This window comes from Ptychodera flava, chromosome 12 (genome assembly GCF_041260155.1).
Source record: "Ptychodera flava strain L36383 chromosome 12, AS_Pfla_20210202, whole genome shotgun sequence".
Lineage (NCBI taxonomy): Eukaryota > Metazoa > Hemichordata > Enteropneusta > Ptychoderidae > Ptychodera > Ptychodera flava.
The window spans coordinates 34,242-55,192 of NC_091939.1; the positions used below are offsets into that span (position 1 = coordinate 34,242).

The window sequence follows — 20,951 nt, forward strand, 5'->3', positions numbered from 1 at the left end:
TCAGTCCCTTAAAGTTGCAATACTTTTTGTCAGTCCCATGCGGCGTCAGTTCCGGACATTTCATCATCAGAATTTTTAAGTTTGCTACATTCCCTCGGCCAATATTGCGACAAAATCTTCGATAGAAAAGGCTATTTTTCATGCCTGGCGCTACAAGTTGCATCAAATCAGGCCGAGATTTCTCACGTGACTGAAAGTTCCGACTTATGATTGGACAATTTTAAAAAGTATCCCACCTCAAATTGATGTCACAGCCAATGGTATAAGTTTCTTGTCCGTCAGAGGAAACTTCATGACTACGATATCTAGCGGTCAGTAAGCTCTATGTGAAAAGTGAATTCAGCATGGCTACCCAAGGTGAACGTGTCCGGATTGCTCTAGTTTATAACGGAGAGGAAAAATTTTTCGCTCCCTTAAGTATAACTGCAGCGAATATCGCCCGTGTTTTTAAACTGAAAATAGAAACTGTATATTTAGAGAGCCAAACCGGCCACCTGTTCTTCCCAGATGACGCGGGTAAATTCACTCTGAACGGCGGCGAAGCAACCTACAAAGTCCACGGGGAACGCGACAGTGCAGGGAGTCAAGCAGGATTGTCGTTCCAATTTCAAAACGGTAAGCTGATTGTTCTACTGAAATGTGAAGAAAGATGTAGTCTTTCTTTTGATCATTTGAGTACACGTTTGACTGAGGAGTGGTTGGCTTTTCCTAGACTATGGTTAACTCGCCCAGACGCTATCTGGAACGGCAATTGTACACATCGAAATAGCGAAATGGCGAAATGACGAAATCACGATTTTTTTTCAAATTGCACTATGAAGAAATGAAGATACTACACATAGAGAAATTACCTGCCACCTAGAGTATGCTGTATAATCGATGTTAAGCCGAAATACCTAGGTGCACACTGCAATCTGCACGGTGGATTCCAAAACCCATGTGTATGCCGTGCAGGTTGGAAATTGATAAGAAAATCTGCTGAGTTTCATCTGAACAAAGTCAAATTCAGTGAATCTGCACATGTTTTGATTCTCAACATCGAAGTTTAGCACCGAAAGTACGATAAATTCGGCGAAATCGCGCGATCGCGAACCCGGAAGTTGACAGCGCAGAGAACCTCGTATACCTCCAGGCTTAGGGACAGACCATTAGATTTTGGGAGGGAGTGGTCACGATCGGATTGTGAAAAAAAAAATTGTACAACTGAAAATTTCAAAATTTTCCTTTTTTTTTCAAATGAGAATAGATGTGCAAATTATTTTTCTGAGTCTTGCAGATTTATTTTACTCAATTGTGTTCTAAATATTTTGTTTATTTTGCAATATAGTGTGAAGATATTTCCTCCCAAACTGTCTTCTGATTTTTTTTCCGTTTCTGACCACCCCTCCGAATATCTAAAGCTTTGTCCCTTAGATCTCTTGTACCAAGATAAAATATTTTGCGTGAGCGTGCACGCGTACACGTAGTTTGGCGGGAGTATGTGATAAAACGTCGGCCAAACAAATAAATTAAACCGACAATGGTATCATCGCTAATCAGTGCCTTTTCTTTATACTGCAAAACACATGCCAGTAATAAACTTGTTGTGGTCGAAATACTTTTCATGTGACAGAAAATGACTTTGGTCGGTTTGGAAAAAAACATATGCCAGCTGTTTGTTCGGTCACTCGAAACTGAATCTGATTCCGAGGTCAGTTTCAGCGATGTTCAACATAGCGTTTTACATGTAATGTTGTACTAGTAAGAGTAGGAGACGATTATAAAGCGTACTCTAGGTGGCAGGTAATTTCTCTGTGTGTAGTTTCTTTATTTGTTTATTTTGCTATTTGGAAAAAATCGAAAATCGTCATTTCGCCATTTCGCTATTTCGCGGAGTACAATTAGCCATCTGGAACCCATTTCGCGATTCGAGCGTGCAACCAGAAATTTTTCGTTCCGTCACAAACTTTCATAACAGTGATTTCAGTAACCTGTAATCTCTGGTGTATGTTTCTCGATCTGTTCATAGAGTCTGCACTGTAAAGTTAAGTGTTCAAGGATAGAACATCAATTAAACGCCTTTTTGTAACACTTTTTGAACGCGTCCAGACGTTCAGAAATTTAACACTACGTGTTCAACAAACGTTCAATTTTGAACACACGTGTGCAGATTTTGAACGCTACGTGTTCATCAGACATTATATTGAACACCATGGTGTTCCATATCTGAACACACGTTGCACGTGAAATGTGTTCAAGAAATTGAACGCATTTACGCGTTCAAAGGGCTGTAACACTTTTTGAACGCATGGACGCCGTTCAACGATAAGTGTGTTAAAGGCTAGAACACATGAAGCGCGCTTGTTGAACACCTTTAATTTGGGGCGTCCTGGGGGTGTTCAAGCCTTGAAATAACATTACGGACCACTGATATTCAGTACTAGTAAAATTATTTTATTCTAAAAATACACAAAACATTTCTTGAGTAAAATACAATAATTTACTGTAAAATGGGCAAATAAACATTGCCACTTTGTATGTAAAATTTGTCAGAGGAAAATACCAACGGTGTTAACACCCTCCTATCAAAAACATAAGCGATAAAAATCGCTATAAACACTGTAGATCGTTTTTAAAATATCAACAAAGTAATGACAAAACAGGTTTTACATAATATTGTGGATTACGTTTTATGTTCATACTTGCTTAAAACGTACAAAAAAATCTGAAAAAGCTCAAAATTTGGCATAATTATATTGAGTTGAAAACATGTATATGTATGAAATGCATACTCCATTTTTGTAAGATGGTTTCTTAAAGACATTTCCTCTTGTATAGACAATCGTAAATTTTGAAGGAAAAAAGTTAGTCAAGGCTTCTCTAGTGCACATGGTATGTAGTTGTCCACACTAAAGTAAACACAAGATGTCAAGTTGTCAAAGTGTCACAGTAAGGCACAACATGCAGAAAGTGGGGAAAGTGGGTCCTTGGCAGGGTAAAACCTATTTCCTTGTCCAACAAAGTCCTTCATAAACAAAAAGGTTTGTTTGTTTGTAATATCTTTAAATAAACCCTGAAATAAATCTGTGACATTTCAAAATCTACTTCTCAGAAATTAAAAACATATTCGTAAAGACATTTCAAATTGTTGTACCCTGCTATTAATTTTTATACAAATTTTTTTACCAAAAATGGTAAAAATCACCCTTAAAATAAAAAACATGTAGATTTCATCATAATCTGAATATTATGGTAATCCCTAATGCCTGAAAATATCTGAAATGTCTTTAATGTCTTAAAAATACAAGTTGTAGATTTTTGCATAATTTGAACAATGTCAAAATGCTATCAGTAGAGGCCTATGTCCCAATATCAAAGCTATTCAATTAGCAGTTTTGAAGAAGATACTTAAAGATTTTTTGACCAAAAATGAAAAAAAATTGCCATGAAATATAAAATTTTGAATATTTCATCACAACTAGCACAAATTCGACAAAGGTCATTCTTAGGGACATGTTTACCAAATATTGAAGACATCAGTAAAAGAGAAGAAGATTTTGCCAAAAAATAGCAAAATTAGCCTCTAAAATATAAATGTGCATATTTCAATATAATTTGAACATATCTGATTAGGGTAATCCGTGGGAACCTGTAATCCAAATATTAAAGGATTCGTACAGGCTGTTTTGAAGAAAAACCTGTGGATGTACAAATTTAAGGACGATGCTACACATCCACCTATTTAGCTGACAGCAAAGCTAAAAACCAGTTGCTAAGAACAAGAGACATGTTGAGCTACAATACAAAATAATCTTAGGTTTGGTAGTAGGCTATGATCAACTAAATGTTACAGGCGCATAAGCTTTCAAAGACGTAAAGTCTCCTTTATTAGATGCGAGGGGGACTGAAAAATTGAAGAAGAAAGTGACAGAAAATTCAGGGTGAAATTTCAGAAAATTCAGTAATTCAGAGTGGACATTTTTACTCTGAATGTTCTGTCGCTTTCAGCTTCAATTTTTTATTCCACCCTTGCATCTGATAAGGGAGACTACACATCTGTGAAAGCTTATTCTCCAGCAACATTTAGTTGATCATAGCATGCTACCAAAGCTTAGATTAATTCAGAACAAAAGTACAGAAACTTATCAAAATTCAGTTACTGACCCTTGGAAGTTTAAATCTACATTATAGATGAACTGAGGTTCTCAAGCTTGTTTCCAGACAGCTACCTGTACACTCATCTTCTTCATTATCTGTACCACCAGCGTCTGTAACAACTCTTCGATTTTCAGTTAAATCCAACTTTTTACATCCTGAAAATAATGCAACAATAGGTAAAGGCGAGATGAGACTTTAAATGAAAGACAAGGGGCTTATTAGGTTAAGAAACAGGGTGAGACTTTCATATACAGTGACTCTCTTCAATACTGTTACAAAATATTTGCTGCTTCTTGTCATCAACTGATTAAAATAAAAAAGCCAAACTCTCATATGCTGAAACAATACATTGTATACTCTACGATGTTTAAGTGATGTTTTACGTGTGTTAGTTGTGAGTACGCAGCGGTACTATGCTAGGCGTATCGATCGCGCTCAGGTCAAGGGTTATCGCTACAGTAGTGTTGAGTTGACCCTTGACCCGAGTGAGATCGATCGATAGACCATGGCCAAAAGTACCACTGCGTATTCACAGCTATAGCTAGTTGTTGGTATACCAGCCACTGAAAGAAAACAGGTTTCTTCACGTAGTTAAGCTATTTCAAGGTACAATACAATTAATTTCAAAGGATAATAATACAGATGCTTCAAAATCTAATACCTTTTACTATTTTGGAGAGGAAACTTACCCTTTCTTGTCTTGCTTCCGCACGATCACGACTTCAGGGTGCGCTTACAAGAAAAATGTCGCAACTTCCGTTTTGATGCATCATGGGATAGGAAAAGGCACCAAACTTGAACACCAAGTGTTTAGAAGTAGAACGCCTCTTGAACGCCGATGTTAAAATCAAAACGTTCATGATGGTTTTCTGATTTTCTTTTCAAATTTTGAAAATTTCAACCCGTAATAAACGTGTAAAATTATTTTGTATACTTCCTTTTTAACGTTCTTTCAGCAATTTTAGACCGGAAATATTTTTCACTTAGTTTGAAATTCGTTACACCAAAATCCGTGTACGTTTGCCGGACAGCGAGGCAGTAGTAAATTTAATTTAGCCATTGTAAAGTAAAAAACACAAAAGATTGTTAATTGTTTCACAGTATTGTAAAATTTCTGTGATGCTGAGTTTTTGAACACTTGAAGGAGATGGTTGTTAACACATCGTGTTCAGGTTTAGAACATCATTGTTAATAATATGAACACTAGCCGTTCAAATTTGAACACCGACATCTACATTTTGAACGCGTAAAGACGCGTCTAGCGTCCGCTATTTTTACAGTGTGAATGGCTAAATCTGGTATGTGGTTATTTCATTTTTGTCAGCACATTTCTGGGATAGCAAATTAAATTATTCAATATTTAAGAATCGAAATAACTTGATTTTATTAAATAAAGAAGTGACACATGAAACGCTGTGTTGGCTAGCCTAGCCAAGATGCTAGTGAACAAGACCCGGTCGTCTTGCGTCTAGCTATATACATGATTGACTTGCACAATGTACTAACGCATTTACTGTCACAGTCAGTGTACACCGTACTACACGTATGATGCTGCTGATAGAAAAAAAAGACCAAGGGTATAGGCTTATGAAAGCTTTTCACAACGAGAAATTATAAATCGGAGAAATGAAGCGTATCAGAGGATAAAAACTTGTCAGCGGTCAAGGATAAAAAATCTATCGAGAGGTCTGTTTTGCCAAATGTTACAACTTTTCATACCCTGTACCTATAGTCAGGTGCAGCCAACGGAGCTATTCATCGAAAAAGCTGTTCCAGGAGCAAGTTTTGAGGGCAGGGGAAATTTTATTTTTGCTCGGGCAGGGGACATGTTTTTAAGTGACAGGGGAGCAAATTTTAGTTGTTTTTGTAGGGCAGGGCAGATATCGGTTGATTGTCCTGGGGACAGGGCTTGGCGAAAAACGAGGAGAGGGGAAGCTACTTTTAAAACGGGGACGGGGGAAGTTGAGCCATGGTGTTTCCGGGGATGGGGACACAGGGCAAGTACTTATAACTTTTTATGTCTGCAGGGGAAATGGAATGTCAAAATTTTGAGGGGAATTTTTTCAAGGGCAGGGGAAATCGGCAAGTTTTTTTCGCCACAGGGCAGGAGAGCTTCAAAACTTCACAGTGGGGAGGGGAAACAGGCAAAAATAAGTGGGGAGTGGGTAAAAATGAAGTTTGAGTGCGGGAGGGTAGGTCGAAAAATTTTTAGTGGGAGGGCAAATTATGAACAGCTAATTAATTACCCTCTTGACTTAAAATTAGTCAGTTCACATTGCTTGTCATACACAATATATCTTATCATAGTAAGGACCCCTTTAAAAGTGCATTGTTCGTTGGCTGCACCTGTATAGTATCGCGGAATCGTCCGTTTGGCTAAGCACACATGTTGCACTATGTATACGTCAGCGATATTGGATATTCCTTTGTAGAAGGAAGTGTATGCGCATTCGCTCAACTTCAATGATTTCTATCCATGGCACCTATAGTTGATCGTCCGTGATTGGGCTGTGGGCCAAATATATAAAGTGACAGCAGCTGTAAGTTTTGATGTTTTAGGTATTTTGTTCTGTGGATTTACCTCATTTTCTTGTTCAACTCTTTAAAACATATGGTAATGTCCAGTATTCAGCTTATCAACAAAGCTTGTATGTACTGTACAATGAATATAGTAGTACAGTACAGTACTATATAGCAAAAGTTCGTGGGTTGACACCTGTACTAGCTCTGCATGGCAGGGCCGTGTGCTGTTAACGGCTATGCCTCAAACCACAGCCCTGCTAACCTACGTAGACAAACCTGGCGACACTCAACGGATTTGTTGCAGTAGGTTATTTCCTACGTCAGACTCTGTCCACGTTCGCCGGGGAACCCATCACTGATATATGTGCGTGTCCGCCATTTTGAATCGGATGTCAGTGAGCACTGTAGTTCCATAGAAATTGAAAAGTTTGGTGTTGAATGAGTTGTCAAGCATAGCTGAGCTTAATATGTGGGCAAATTGTGTAAATAAGATCCACACCTCATCAGTAATATTCCACTCTCACCTGCTTATGGGGTATATATTTCCCAGCTTATTCGATATGCAAGAGCATGCAGTTCATATGGTGATTTTGTAGAGAGACATGGCCATCTCTCTTACAAACTGTTAAATCAAGGTTACACCAGAGCAAGACTTGTCTCTACATTTAAACGCTTTTTTGGCAGGTATCGCAAGCTGGTAGATAAATACAATATCTCTCTTCGACAAATGATCACTGATGGCATCGGTGACATGAGGCCTTAGTTAGTGACCACTACCTATCTGACTTACAGATTGATATATGGCGGGTTCCACATGTGGGGCAGGATGCGCTTACTATTTTCGAAACACCTGACATCACTTCTTGGTCTTTTGGCCAGAGGTCCATATATCTTTCTTTCATGAATTTGACTTTGTTTGTGTACCGTCTATTTACTGTTTGTTCTGTGCAGTTTTGTGTCTATGTTTACAACTATTGTCTTACAAATTTTGACTTAGTGTTATTGGATTATGGATTGGTATGATTGCGATTATGGGAAGATCGATTGACGCATAATTTTAGTTCACGGACGTCTGTTTTCAAGGAAATAACCCACCACAACAAATCCGTCGAGTTTCGCCAGGTTTGTCTAAAGTCAGCCCAGACACTATTGATAAGCTTATTATTGAGTTTTTTTCACTGTTTTCTCTATCAATTCCTCTCCTTTTCTCCGTACAGTCCCTCTATGGATAGAGGGACTATCTTCATGCTCTGACTGATCGGAGTAAATAAAATTAATGGTTATATAACCTAACCAAGCCTCTTGACTCTTTATTCATTTTACACCCCTTTGCAAGGACGCTTATCTCTCATATACACATCTTGTAATTAATTAGTCAACACAACTAATTATGCTAATCCGTGGACTCACCAAGGGTTGGTCAACATCGGAAAGATAGAGATGTAAATGAAATAGGAGAAGGTATGAAGATCTTGGGAAACATGTCCCGAGGACATCCGTAAACCTAGTGGAGGCTTATATGTTCATGATATGCGCAAACAAACACTGCTCATTATTCAAAAATAAACGGGAAGTTGCATCGAAAGGAACGATGAAAACGCGCATGCTTTTCGTTGCCAAGCGCAAAATTCAAACATAACCAAGCAGACATGGCCCTGCTCCATATAACAAATGCCACCCAGAAAGTATCGACCGACCAAGTAGAAAAAGATCGCCGGAGTAGCCGTTTTATGAGCTTTTCATCAAAATTGTATAGATGTATGTTTCACGTCGTTTTCTGGGAGTGTATATAGCAAGTATAATTTACAAACCGCATTGTGGCACAATGGTGACACATTGTCAGCACACTGAATTTTTTAAACCAGTCACCGTCATTTCTATTCACTCCGTATTATCTCCATGTCTGCCGGTAACATATCGTTATAGAGAAGTTTAGTTACACGTAATTACGTTCCATCACCAGTAAGGGTAGCGTCTTTGTCACGTGATAACCAGATGTTGCGTAAGTGTAGAACAGACGTTCGGAACGGCAAACAACACCTACACATACAAAATGTAGTCATAATTACGTGTAGTATATTTTAGATATTCTTGATGATTTTCGCAAATTTAGACAGGAAACCTTGTAAACTATCATTGCAAACATCTTTGATATCATAATATTTCGTAGAGTTTGCACCAGCGCAAGAATTACACTGTAAAAATAGCGGACGCTAGACGCGTCTTTACGCGTTCAAAATGTACATGTCGGTGTTCAAATTTGAACGGCTAGTGTTCATATTGTTAACACCAGTGTTCATAATATTAACATTGATGTTCTAAATCTGAACACTATGTGTTAACAACGATCTCCTTCAAGTGTTCAAAAACTCTGCATCACAGAAATTTTACAATACTGTGAAACAATTGACAGTCTTTTGTGCTTTTTACCTTACAGCGGCTATATGAAATTTACTACTGCTTCACTGTCCGGTAAACGTACACGGATATTGGTGTAACGAATTTCACACTAAGTGAAAAATATTTCCGGCCTACAATTGCTGAAAGCATGTTTTTTCTAAAAAAGGAAGTATACAAAATAATTTTACACGTTTATTACGGGTTGAAAGTTCAAAAATTAGAAAAGAAAATCAGAAAACCACCATGAACGTTTAATTTTAACATCGGCGTGCAAGAGGCGTTCTACTTCTAAACACTTGGTGTTCAAGTTTTGTGCCTTTTCCTATCCCATGATGCATCAAAACGGAAGTTGCGACATTTTTCTTGTAAGCGCACCCTGAAGTCGTGATCGTGCGAAGCAAGACCAGAAAGGGTAAGTTTCCTCTCCAAAATAGTAAAAGGTATTAGATTTTTGAAGCATCTATATTATCGTTCTTTGATTTTAATTGCATTGTACCTTGAAATAGCTTAACTACGTGAGGAAACCTTTTTTTCTTTCATGGCTGCTATACCAACAATTAGCTGTGACTACGCAGTGGTACTTTTGGCATAGCCTGTCGATCGATCTCACTCGGGTCAAGGGTCATCAAAACACATCTGTAGCGATAACCCTTGACCTGAGCGCGATCGATACGCCTTGCAGAGTACTGCTGCGTAATCACTGCTAACACATGTCTTTTAGTAGACACAATCGCATGTAAAAAATCAGTTGAACATCGTAGAGTATACAATGTATTGTTTCAGCATATGGGAGTTTGGCTTTTTTTATTTTAATCAGTTGATGACAAGAAGCAGCAAATATTTTGTAATAGTATTGAAGAGAGGCACTGTATATGAAAGTCTCCCCTTTTCCTTAACCTAATCAGCCCCTTGTCTTTCATTTAAAGTTTCATCTCGCCATATTACCTATTGTTGCATTTTTTCAGGATGTAAAAAGTTGGATTTAACTGAAAATCGAAGAGTTGTTATAGAAGCTGGTGGTACAGATAACGAAGAAGATGAGTGTACAGGTAGCTGTCTGGAAACAAGCTTGAGAACCTCAGTTCATCTCTAATGTAGATTTAAACTTCCAAGGGTCAGTAACTGAATTTTGATAAATTTCTGTATTTTTGTTCTGAGTTAATCCAAGCTTTGGTAGCATTCTATGATCAACTAAATGTTGTCGGAGAATAAGCTTTCACAGACGTGCAGTCTCCCTTATTTAAATTAAAACTGAAAGCGACAGACCATTCAGAGTAAAAATGTCCACTCTGAATTACTGATTTTTCTGAAATTTTCACTCTGAATTTTCTGTCACTTTCTGCTTCAATTTTTCATCCCCCTTGCATCTGATGAAGGAGAATTCACGTCTTTGAAAGCTTATGCCCTTGTAACATTTAGTTGATCATAGCGTGCTACCAAACCGTAGATTATTTTGTATTGTAGCTCAACACGTCTCTCAACACTGGTTTTTAGCTTTGCTATCAGCTAAATATGTGGATGTGTAGCAATGTCCTCAAATTTGTACATCCAAAGGTTTTTCTTCAAAACAGCCTGTACGAATCCTTTAATATTTGGATTACAGGTCCCAAGGGATTACCCTAATCAGATATGTTCATCTTGTGATGAAATATGCAAATTTATATTTTCAAGGCTAATTTTGCTATTCTTTGGCAAAAATCTTCTCCTACTTTTCTGCCGTCTTCAATATTTGGTAAACATGTCCCTAAAAATGACCTTAGTCAAATTCGTGCTAGTTGTGATGAAATATTCAAATTTTTATATTTCATGGCAATTTTTGTCATTTTTTGGTCAAAAAATCTTTAAAAAATCTATTTCAAAACTGCTAATCGAATAGTTTTGATATTTAGGACATAGATCTCTACTTATAGTCTTTTTCAGATTGTTCAAATTATGCAGAAATTTGCAACTTTGTTATTTTAGGACATTAAAGACATTTCAGACATTTTTAAGACATTAGGGATTACCAGAATGTGATATATGCAAGTTATGATGAAATGTATATTTTTTCATTTTAAGGGTGATTTTTACCATTTTTGGTAAAAAGATTTCATAAAAATTAATAGCAGGGTACACTAGAATTTGAAAGGTCTTTATGAATATGTTTTAAATTTCTGAGAAGCATATTTTTGAAATGTCACCCATTTATTTCAGGGTTTATTTAAAGATATTACAAACAAACAAACAAACCTTTTTGTTTATGAAGGACTTTGTTGGACAAGGAAATAGGTTTTACCCTGCCAAGGACCCACTTTCCCCACTTTCTGCATGTTGTGCCTTACTGTGACACTTTGACAACTTGACATGTTGTGTTTACTTTAGTGTGGACAACTATATACCATGTGCACCAGAGAAGCCTTGACTAACTTCTTCTTTCTTCAAAATTTACAATTGTCTATACAAGAGGAAATGATGAATGATGAATTAGAAATCAAAGAAAGAACAGAAAATGTGATCCAGCATCATACCTTGATCTGTGTTTTGAAATTAGAAAAAGTAAATTGAACACTAAGGTGTATGACAAAGGGATGACTGATTTTTAGACCACAGCTTTCTCTTCTTGATCATTAATATTCCATTGGGTCCAGCTCAGGGTGGATGCATTTCACAACTCCAAAGATACTGTAGAGCTTGTGGCTCATATGAAGACTTTCAATTGAGAGACAGCTTATTAGTCTTAAAGTTAGTGAGGCAGGGATTTTTACAAAGTAAGTTGGTTAGATTGTTTAAGAATTTCTACAGAGAACTTGTATCCAGATGTGACAAATCTGTCTCTTTGATGATGAGAGACAATATTCTTGACTTTAAATCACAAGGGTAATTTGGCAGTTTACAGTGGACCAAATCTTTTGTTTCTAATAAACAGTCGTGTCCTATGGAAAAAGGATCTTTTGTTTAACTCTGTGGAAATGCCCAAGTTACCAAAGTTTCCCTTTAAGTTACTGTACAATAACTTTATCACTTAAAACAAGGCTGTCATCTCTTGTTAAACAAGCTTTCCTGCGTAAAAATGACAGTAGAAGGTACCAATACATTACCATCAAACATAGGTCAGGTCATTTCAGTAACAACATGGATGCCCAGCACAAATACACAGGTGAAGAAATTATTAAAATGCTTAATTTCTTAATCGACAACACATTTGTTAAGTTTGGCGGTATGACATTTCAACAATCTATCAGCTTACCAATGGGTACAAATTTTGCACCCCTTCTTGCAGACATTTCTGTATTCATATGAAGCAGAGTTCCTACAATCTCTCTACAAAGCAGGGTCTAAAAAACCTGCAAGGTGTTTTAACAACACGCACAGATATATCGATGATCTGATTAGTCTAGACAATCCAGACATATCAAATTACTTACATCATATTTACCCTGATGAGTTGGAAATCAAAGAAACAACAGAGGGTAGGAACTCTGCTTCATATCTTGATCTGTTCCTACTAGTGGGTACACACTAAACTGTATGACAAAAGGGATGTATGATTTCGATTTTGAAATCATAAATTATCCCCACTTGTCAAGTAATATTCCATCTGCACCTGCTTATGGTGTGTACGTGTCTCAACTTCTCAGGTATTGTAGGGCTTGTGATTCCTACACTGATTTTCAACTGAGACACTGCTCATTGGCATCAAAATTACTGAGACAAGGATACACAACAAAAACACTCGTTAGGACTTTCAAAAAGTTCTACGGTCGATATGACGACATTGTGGCCAAATATGACACCTCGGTCACTCAAATGATTAACGACAGCATTCCCGGCTTTGACTTATTACAGTGATTCATATTCTGTATCTTTTCATACAATATTTAGACAATTTTGGGACCAATCCTGACAGGTTTAGCATGCTAGCAGGGTACGCTTACCCATTCCGGACACCTGTTACCACCATTAACTATCAGTGGTTCAGGATGGTCCTACTTAAATTTGTAAATCACAATTGTCCCATGGACCTGGTAATATATTACCTTGAATGGAAATGATTATTGGACCAGTTTAATGTCATATTAGCAGGATACATTTATTCTAGACATCTGGTAACACCACTTGACTTAGTGCTTTGAGATTAATGCACTATTGATTTTGTCAGTGGTGGTGGTGGTTTCTTGTTAGCTCATATTTGGTTTTGTATATAAATACCAAAAAGAGCTTATATGATTTTATTTTATTGTACATTTCTTGGACCCGTCAATTTGCTTGCCCATGTGTGAAGATTGCTATAATTGATTTGACCTCCTATTGCTTCACATTTCAATGAAGTGCATGCTAAAATTTGACTCTTACCATATGTTCTATCTGATGAATGTATTGTGCAATTGTAAATTCATATTGTTAATCCCTATCACACAGGGTCAAGCTACTTTGGACAAAATTTTGGTAGGACACCAGATGTGGGGTCACCTGGTCCAAGCAATTGGTCTGTCAAACACTTAGAAGTCCCTCCACCTGGAATCTCTACACCTCCAATCTTTCAGAAGAAGAAAATAGCCCAGTATCGCAAATCAATTATGATTGTTGAAATGCGGGATCACCCGGGTAAAGTAAAGTACTCTCAAAGAACAAGGGATGTGTACCCTGTGGTGGTAACACTTACAGATGAAGACTGTACTCTGAAGGGAGTTGAAAAGAAAATTGCACAGGAAATCGGGTACCCGATGAAAATACTAGATGTGAACAATTATCCCATCCATGATGGACCAACCACTTCAGGTATGATTTCTTTTCAGTTTGCTTATTATTGGGAACTAATAGAATGGGTCCCGTCCGTCCGTCCGGAGCTGTTTCTCAGAAACTTCTGGGCCGATTTTGTTCAAACTTGGCACAAAGGAGAAGCATGATAGCCTGCAGATGCACGTCTATTTATTTTTCGAAAAAAATCCAATATGGCTGCCGAACAACCATTTTGTTTTGATTTTTTCGTGTCCTTGAACCATTACTAAAAGATCCTTGAACTGATTTTGTTCAAACATGGTACTAAGGCAAAGCACTATGGCTTACATAAACGCATCAATTTATTTTGTGATACAATCAAATATGGCTGCCGAATGGCAATTTTGTTGCAATTTTTTTGTGTCCTTGAACCATAATTCAAAGATCCCTGAACTGATTTTGTTCAAACCTGGTACAAAGGCAAAGCACTATGGCTTACATAACCACATCAATTTATTTTGTGATACAATCCAATATGGCCGCCAAATGGCTGTTTTGTTACAATTTTTTTGTGTCTTTGAACCATAACTCAAATAATTTTGAACCAATTTTGTTTAAACTTGGCACAAAGACAGACCACTATGACTACATACGCACGTTAATTTATTTTACAAATCAATCCAATATGGCAACCAGGCAGCCATTTCTTTGTGATTTTTTTTGTGTCCTTGACCATAACTCAAACACTCCTCAGTCCTGATTTGATTTTGTTCAAACTTGGCACAAAGACAAAACACTATGGCCTAAATGTGCATGTCAATTTATATTACGACACAATCCAAAATTGCCACAAAACAGCCATTTCTTGTGGTTTTTCATGTCTTTGACCAGTACTGTCCATGTTGCACAACTATAAAAACACCAAAGACCAAAATATAGACAAGCGGGGACTGTGTCATCAATGATGACTTGTTCAAGTGTATTTTAGGGTGAATGAGTTTTTAAGGTGCAACAGACTGTACAGTGGTCAAGAAAAATGAGATACACCTTTCAGTCAACATATTCCCATGGAGTCGTCCCAAATTGAGTTATATGGTCCCAGCTTGTTGGGCTTTGCACGTTACTTCTGAAGGTCTTTTTGCATAGGCTACAGCATTCATGAAACTGTTGTACAAAGGGAAACCAGGCTCCTTGTTATTCTATTCGATAAAGAAATCTGAACTATTGTTGTTATTATCATCGTCATGTAGCAGCAACTATAAAACAATCATTGTTGATTTTCAATTTCACCAACTCATATGTTAGGTACTCTTCCCTTGTTCTCCTACATAAGAGATTCAACTGCTCCCTGCTCTGATCAATTTAAGTCAGTTTTACTCACTGGAAAAGTCACTAAATCAGCATCTAAAGGGCCAGCTTTATATTTAACCCTTTAGATTTTACTGGAGAATAATTGCAAAAACTAGAGTGGATAATTATCGTCAATTGTGGTATGAGGCCATGACGCTTCATCTGAGTACCAATGTTCTTCAAAAGTTGCTTTCAATCAATCAAGTGGCTTGACCATGCGTAAAGTACAAGCTTCGTGATTAGTAGAGTTCAATTTGAAGAATGTTTGTACCCTGACTAGGTATGACTTTTTGTCACCAGCAGTGCCAAAACACCTTGCTTTGCCAGTTTTAAAAGTATTATGTGGTAAATGCAGTATGATAAATATCAATCATCTCATGCCAGCTTTATATTGAACTCTATAGATACGTTCATTTGATGACTGTTTTGGAGAGTAAAACTGATGTGTGTGGATCAAGGCAGGGAGCAAGTTACATCCCTTGAGTACATCAATGATTGATTGATTTATTTATTCATTCTTTCATTTATTGTCATAGATCCTGTGTTTTGGAAATCCCCGCGAAAAGTGAAGGCCATACCAGTTGACCAATTTCAAAAGCTGAGGGGACGTAGATATAGGGCAGATGAAGAAGGTGGTGCTCCTCAAGAAGAGGTAGGTATCTCATGGCTTGCAACTCTGTAATTTTTACATGTCTGCAACCCAGAGATTTTTTCCTTTGATTGATTTGGTACAACATAAGCAAATCCCTTGATTGTGTGACAACTGTATTTGTGCCTTTGTTGCAAAGTAGCCAAAATTATGTGCTTAAATAGTTGCTTATCGTAAAACCTGTGACTCTGGAATCAGGTCAACTCCCTTGCAAAATAGATATGCTTGCCTGCTTGCTTGCCCATCAACTTTTGAAGCATGATATTGTTCCAGTCTGGGGTAAAAAATCACTGGTAACCTGTACAAGCATTTTTAGGCCCTGCCTTTCAAACATTTCCATGTTACTTTAATAAAACATGTATTGATGGAAACAATGCTGACGATGTGTCTAAAAAAGAAAGTTACACATACAGTTTATAATCCAATGGGTAAATTTACCCATACTGGAACCCTGTTATGTGTAATGAAAGCTAAGCCTAAATGTATTTTTTTCTCAGGATCGTTATGCTGAAGGCAGAAGCACATTGACATGCATTATATGCATGGATATTGTAACATTTCCTGCATACATTTGCCATGGATGTAATTTGCTGGTAGGATGCTATGCTTGCATCGTGAGGTGCCGTGCCTGTCCAAACTGTCGCCATGACATAAACATCGAAGCCGGTCCAGTCAGAGGTTTGGATGACCTTGCCAAAAAGATGGGATTCAATTTCTCATCTAACAAAGAGATCGCAGCTGCTGCAGCAAAACGAGTAGAAAGAAGTGAGACCTCATCAGATGTGTTGGAAGTACCTCATCCACCATCAAGTCCATTTGTCATTTCAGATGATGAGGATTTACCTCCTGCACTCAATGCGGACTGAACGATTTGACATTAAAAAGCACATTGAAATCTGCTGACAGAAAATGTAATGTGCATGCAACATAAATGTGTACATTGTAGCAGAGCTCACTTTTTAGTCTCTTCAAAATGTTTATTGTTCTAGGTTATCTTAGGTTTCCAAAATGAATATTCTTGTAGTACTCATAGCATGGTAGGTACTAAAATTTGAATTCTTTCGCTAATTAGTCCCCACGGACACCGTCCGGGGGGACTTATAGGTTTGGTCATGTCTGTGCGTCCGTCCGTCCGTTCACGCAGATATCTCAGAGATGCCTGTAGTGATTTCATTCAAACTTTGTACAAGGATTACTTCATATGTCATACATATGCACCTCGATTTGTTTTGTGATACGATCCAATATGGCTACCATGTGGCCATTTTGTTACGATTTTTTCATGTACGGATCAATAACTAAGGCACATCTCAACCAATTTTATTCTTAGTTGGTATAAGTACATCGACCTATGTCATACATATGCAAGTCAATTTGTTTCACAATATGGCTGCATGGCGGCCATTTTGTTAAAATTTGTTTATGTCCTTAGCCATAACTCAGGCACAGCCCAACCGATTTTATTCAAAGTTGGTACAAGGACATTGACCTACCGTATGTCATACATATGCACGTTGATTTGTTTTACGATAAGGTTGGATATGGCTGCGTGACGGCCACTTTGTTATAATTTTTTTCATGTCTGGAAGCATAACTCAGACATGTATCAACAGATTTTCTTCAAAGTTGGTAGAAGGACATTGACTTATGTCATACATATATAGGTTGATTTGTTTAACGATGTGATCCAATATGGCCACGTGGCAGCCATTTTGTTACAATTTTTCATGTACGGAGCCATAACTGAAGCATGTCTCATCTGATTTTATTCAAAGTTTTTGAAAGGACATTGATCTACGTCATAAATATGCTCATGGATTTCATTATATGACTCAATGTGGCCTCGTGGCGGCCATTTTGTTACGTTTTTTTCATGTCCAGAGCCATAACTAAGGCAAGTCTCAACCGATTTTATTCAAAGTTGGTACAAGGACATTGACCTATATCATATAAATATGCATGTCTATTGGTTTCACAATCCACTGCAATATGGCTGCCTGGTGGCCATTTTGTTATGATTTTTTCATGTCCGGAACCATATCTCAGACATGTATCAACCGATTTTATTCAAAGTTGGTACAAGGACATTGACCTATGTCATAAGTATGCATGTCTATTGGTTTCACAATTCAATGCAAAATGGGAACGCGGACGCCATTTCTTTATGTTTTTTTCATGTACAGAGCCATAACTCAGACTTATTTCCAACAATATTATTCAAAATTGGTACAAGGATATTGACCCATGTCATACATGTGCACATCAATTTGTTTCAAGACATGTAGCAGTATCATGTCAATTATTGAATTTTCATAATTAGGCTGATATGTCAAGAAATACTGCATCAAATTTCATGAAACTTGGTACAGGTGTTGAGCTCACATTGCTTTAACAGTGAATAAAGACATTTATCAGTGTCATGTTAATTAATTTGTAATTGCATATACAGTATTTCTAATCACAGACCTAATTAATGAAGAGGACTTGATCCTCCCCCAGGATTTGTAATTAATTAAAGTACCCATTAACAAGTGGGGACTGTGTCATCAACAATGACTTGTAATCAGTGATATCAGTAACTAATGCACCAAATTTGATGAAAACTGCTACAGATATTGATTTGACACATCTGACTGTACTGTGAAGCATTGAGCAGTGTACAATTTATAAACAGCTCATTTGCATATTTCATGAATATTTCTGATTAGTGACATGACTCACAAACTGCTGCAACATATTCGATGAAACCTGCTACAGAGACTGATTAGACAGATATCTCATTGTTGTGAAACATCTAGTAGTATTAAGTGTTATAGTTCATTTGCATATTTAATAAACTTTGTAATTAGTGATATAACTCCAAAAGTACAGCACCAAATTCGATGAAACATGCATTAGATATTGAATTGTCGTATCAAGCTTGTAACAGAGTAAACTAAGAAAACAGTTCATTGCATATTCAATAAAGTTTTGTAATACTCAGAAACTACTGCACCAAATTTGATGAAACCAGCAGCAGATTTTGATCTGACAGATACCTGACTGTTCTGGGAGGCAAGAATCAAGTTTACTATTGCAATAAAAGATGATCACAGTACTGCATATTTAGTTTATTTCTCATATATATATTACATCAGCTTTCCAAAAGACTGAGCACATTCAGAACATATCTGGTTCTCATATTGTTGATAGGAGAGTAATTAACGTACTAATTGCATATGGCAACACTTGGCTGTAAAAGTGGTGTGTCCTGCTTTGAACATGTTGAGGCAAAGATGTTTTACAATTAACGGTGTTGTGTTAGGGTGATCACTTTAGTTTTTACATTAATGTATGTAACTTTATTGAATTAGTGTTTACAGCAACATAGTCAAAAGTTTTTTTTATGCAACTCTGTATGATCTTTAAAATAGACATTTTAAATTACATTGGAGTGCTTGTGCATTTTATTATTTCATGAAGAAATAAATAGCCCATTTGTTCCACTGTAGTCCTGTGTATTTTACTTCAGTGAACAGGATCATGCCAACAGTAGAATGCATTCAGGTTATAATTGAAAACTCAGTAGCAATTTGCTGTGATTGTCTTTCACTGTGTGCCTTAATTTGTAAGGCATGTCAAACTTTTAATAATAAAGTGGGACAGCAAGCTTAACTGGCAAAATGTTTCTCTTATGGTACTATTGTTTAAACACTGCCATAATAATCATAGACAGTAAAGAAGGACGTCGACAGAGCACGTTCAAACAATCGCACATAGACCAGCGTTTTGTTGTGGATTGTGTAGTCACGTGACACTATGCTTATTGACTTAGCCGTACCAGATTACAACCAACGTTGTGGAGGTAAAGTGGCTAATTCCTTTGATGTTTGCCGGTAGTTGCACATCCCTCTTTTTCATTGTCTATGTTATAATCAATGCAAAATTTTCTAGCCAAAGTTCACAGCATAAAAACGCCATCGGAGAACTAAATTCACCTTTCCAAAGTGATTGTGATGAGGAACATTGAATTTTTGTGATATAAATGAAATGATTGAAAATACTTTTTAGAACGGGAATGAATCATTAAAAGGATATAGTGAGATTGTAGGTGTGTGTACCAGCATGTGTTGATCTCAGCAACATTTCCATAATTTGTAGGAGTTGCTAGCGACAGATTAATACAAGAACAATTCAGATTCTTTCAGCTGCCTGTATCAGGCTGCTGTACACTAAAATGGGGTTATGTACAGCCTATTGTACATTGTTAAGTATGGCTGTGATTGGTTGATAAAGTAACACAGTAAACACATGGGTAAATGGAACAAATATAGACATGAACGAGGTAGTCAATACGGAGAACGCCTTATTCAGTGAAATTTCAAAACCCTTGTCATTTCCATGAAAATTATGAGCAAATATTCGTAACGTGCTTTGCGCTTGGAAAATGACCCGAGAGTCTGAATGCTAAATACACTTGCATAGGCTATGTAAACCTATAAAATAACATTTTTGTGGACTCCAGTTTGAAAAGCAGTCACAATGCAAAGTTTCATATTGATATTGTCAACCGTGTGCGTATCTCCCTCGAAATCCATGTCATTGTGATGACACTAGGTCAAATAATAGTTACAAAGTGAATTATCAAAGACCAAACTCCCCCTATAAAAGCCAGCAAATGTGAAAAAGTCACGCTACTGGTAAGACCATGGTACTCGAGGTGCTCCAAGATTTCTAGAAATTCGTCGGATGAACTGCAATAATTTCAATCCAATCTGATATATAACATCTGTGAATGTATACCGACTGCGTTTATGCCGAAAATACGTCGAAGAAAAATGTTATTTACTTCAGAGAACTAACATTTTCACAAAGCGTGGTCAGGGTGTAACAGATAGTTTATGTTTCTCTGATATGCCAACAACTATAGGCAAGTGTTTAAAAATCCCGCCCAGTGTTTGCCAACAACCAACGTCACTATCGACGTGGCCTATTGTGTGCCCATGGCGCCGGAGTTATGTCTTTAGGCAGTTTTGAAATTTGGTGATTCCCCTTCAAGATTTTTAGAGTGATAAACTTGTATGTAAATGCATTTTCAACCTTGCAAGCTACTTTCACTCTTTTACGGTGACAAAGTCAATCAGATTAAATCATATTTGACCTCCTAGCCTACTGCATAAATTGTGCCCAATACGGTGGACGACCCGATTAACCT

General features: G+C 37.1%; 1 protein-coding gene across 1 annotated transcript; it reads left to right on the plus strand.

The window, feature by feature from the left end:
* Window positions 1-1,724: 1,724 nt before the first annotated feature.
* Window positions 1,725-19,246, plus strand: LOC139146075 (uncharacterized). The gene is made up of 4 exons (XM_070717523.1): window positions 1,725-1,782; window positions 13,459-13,818; window positions 15,645-15,760; window positions 16,255-19,246. The coding sequence occupies exons 2-4, from the start codon at window positions 13,617-13,619 to the stop codon at window positions 16,621-16,623; spliced, it is 687 nt and encodes a 228-aa protein (XP_070573624.1). The 5' UTR covers window positions 1,725-1,782; window positions 13,459-13,616; the 3' UTR covers window positions 16,624-19,246.
* Window positions 19,247-20,951: the final 1,705 nt, after the last annotated feature.

Bases quoted from the DNA above. Each gene is read 5' to 3' on its own strand.
- LOC139146075 (XM_070717523.1), top strand. From the start codon at position 13,617: ATGATTGTTGAAATGCGGGATCACCCGGGTAAAGTAAAGTACTCTCAA. The intron at 13,819-15,644 runs GTATGATTTCTT...TTATTGTCATAG, and splicing joins TGATGGACCAACCACTTCAG to ATCCTGTGTTTTGGAAATCC. The intron at 15,761-16,254 runs GTAGGTATCTCA...TTTTTTTCTCAG, and splicing joins GTGGTGCTCCTCAAGAAGAG to GATCGTTATGCTGAAGGCAG.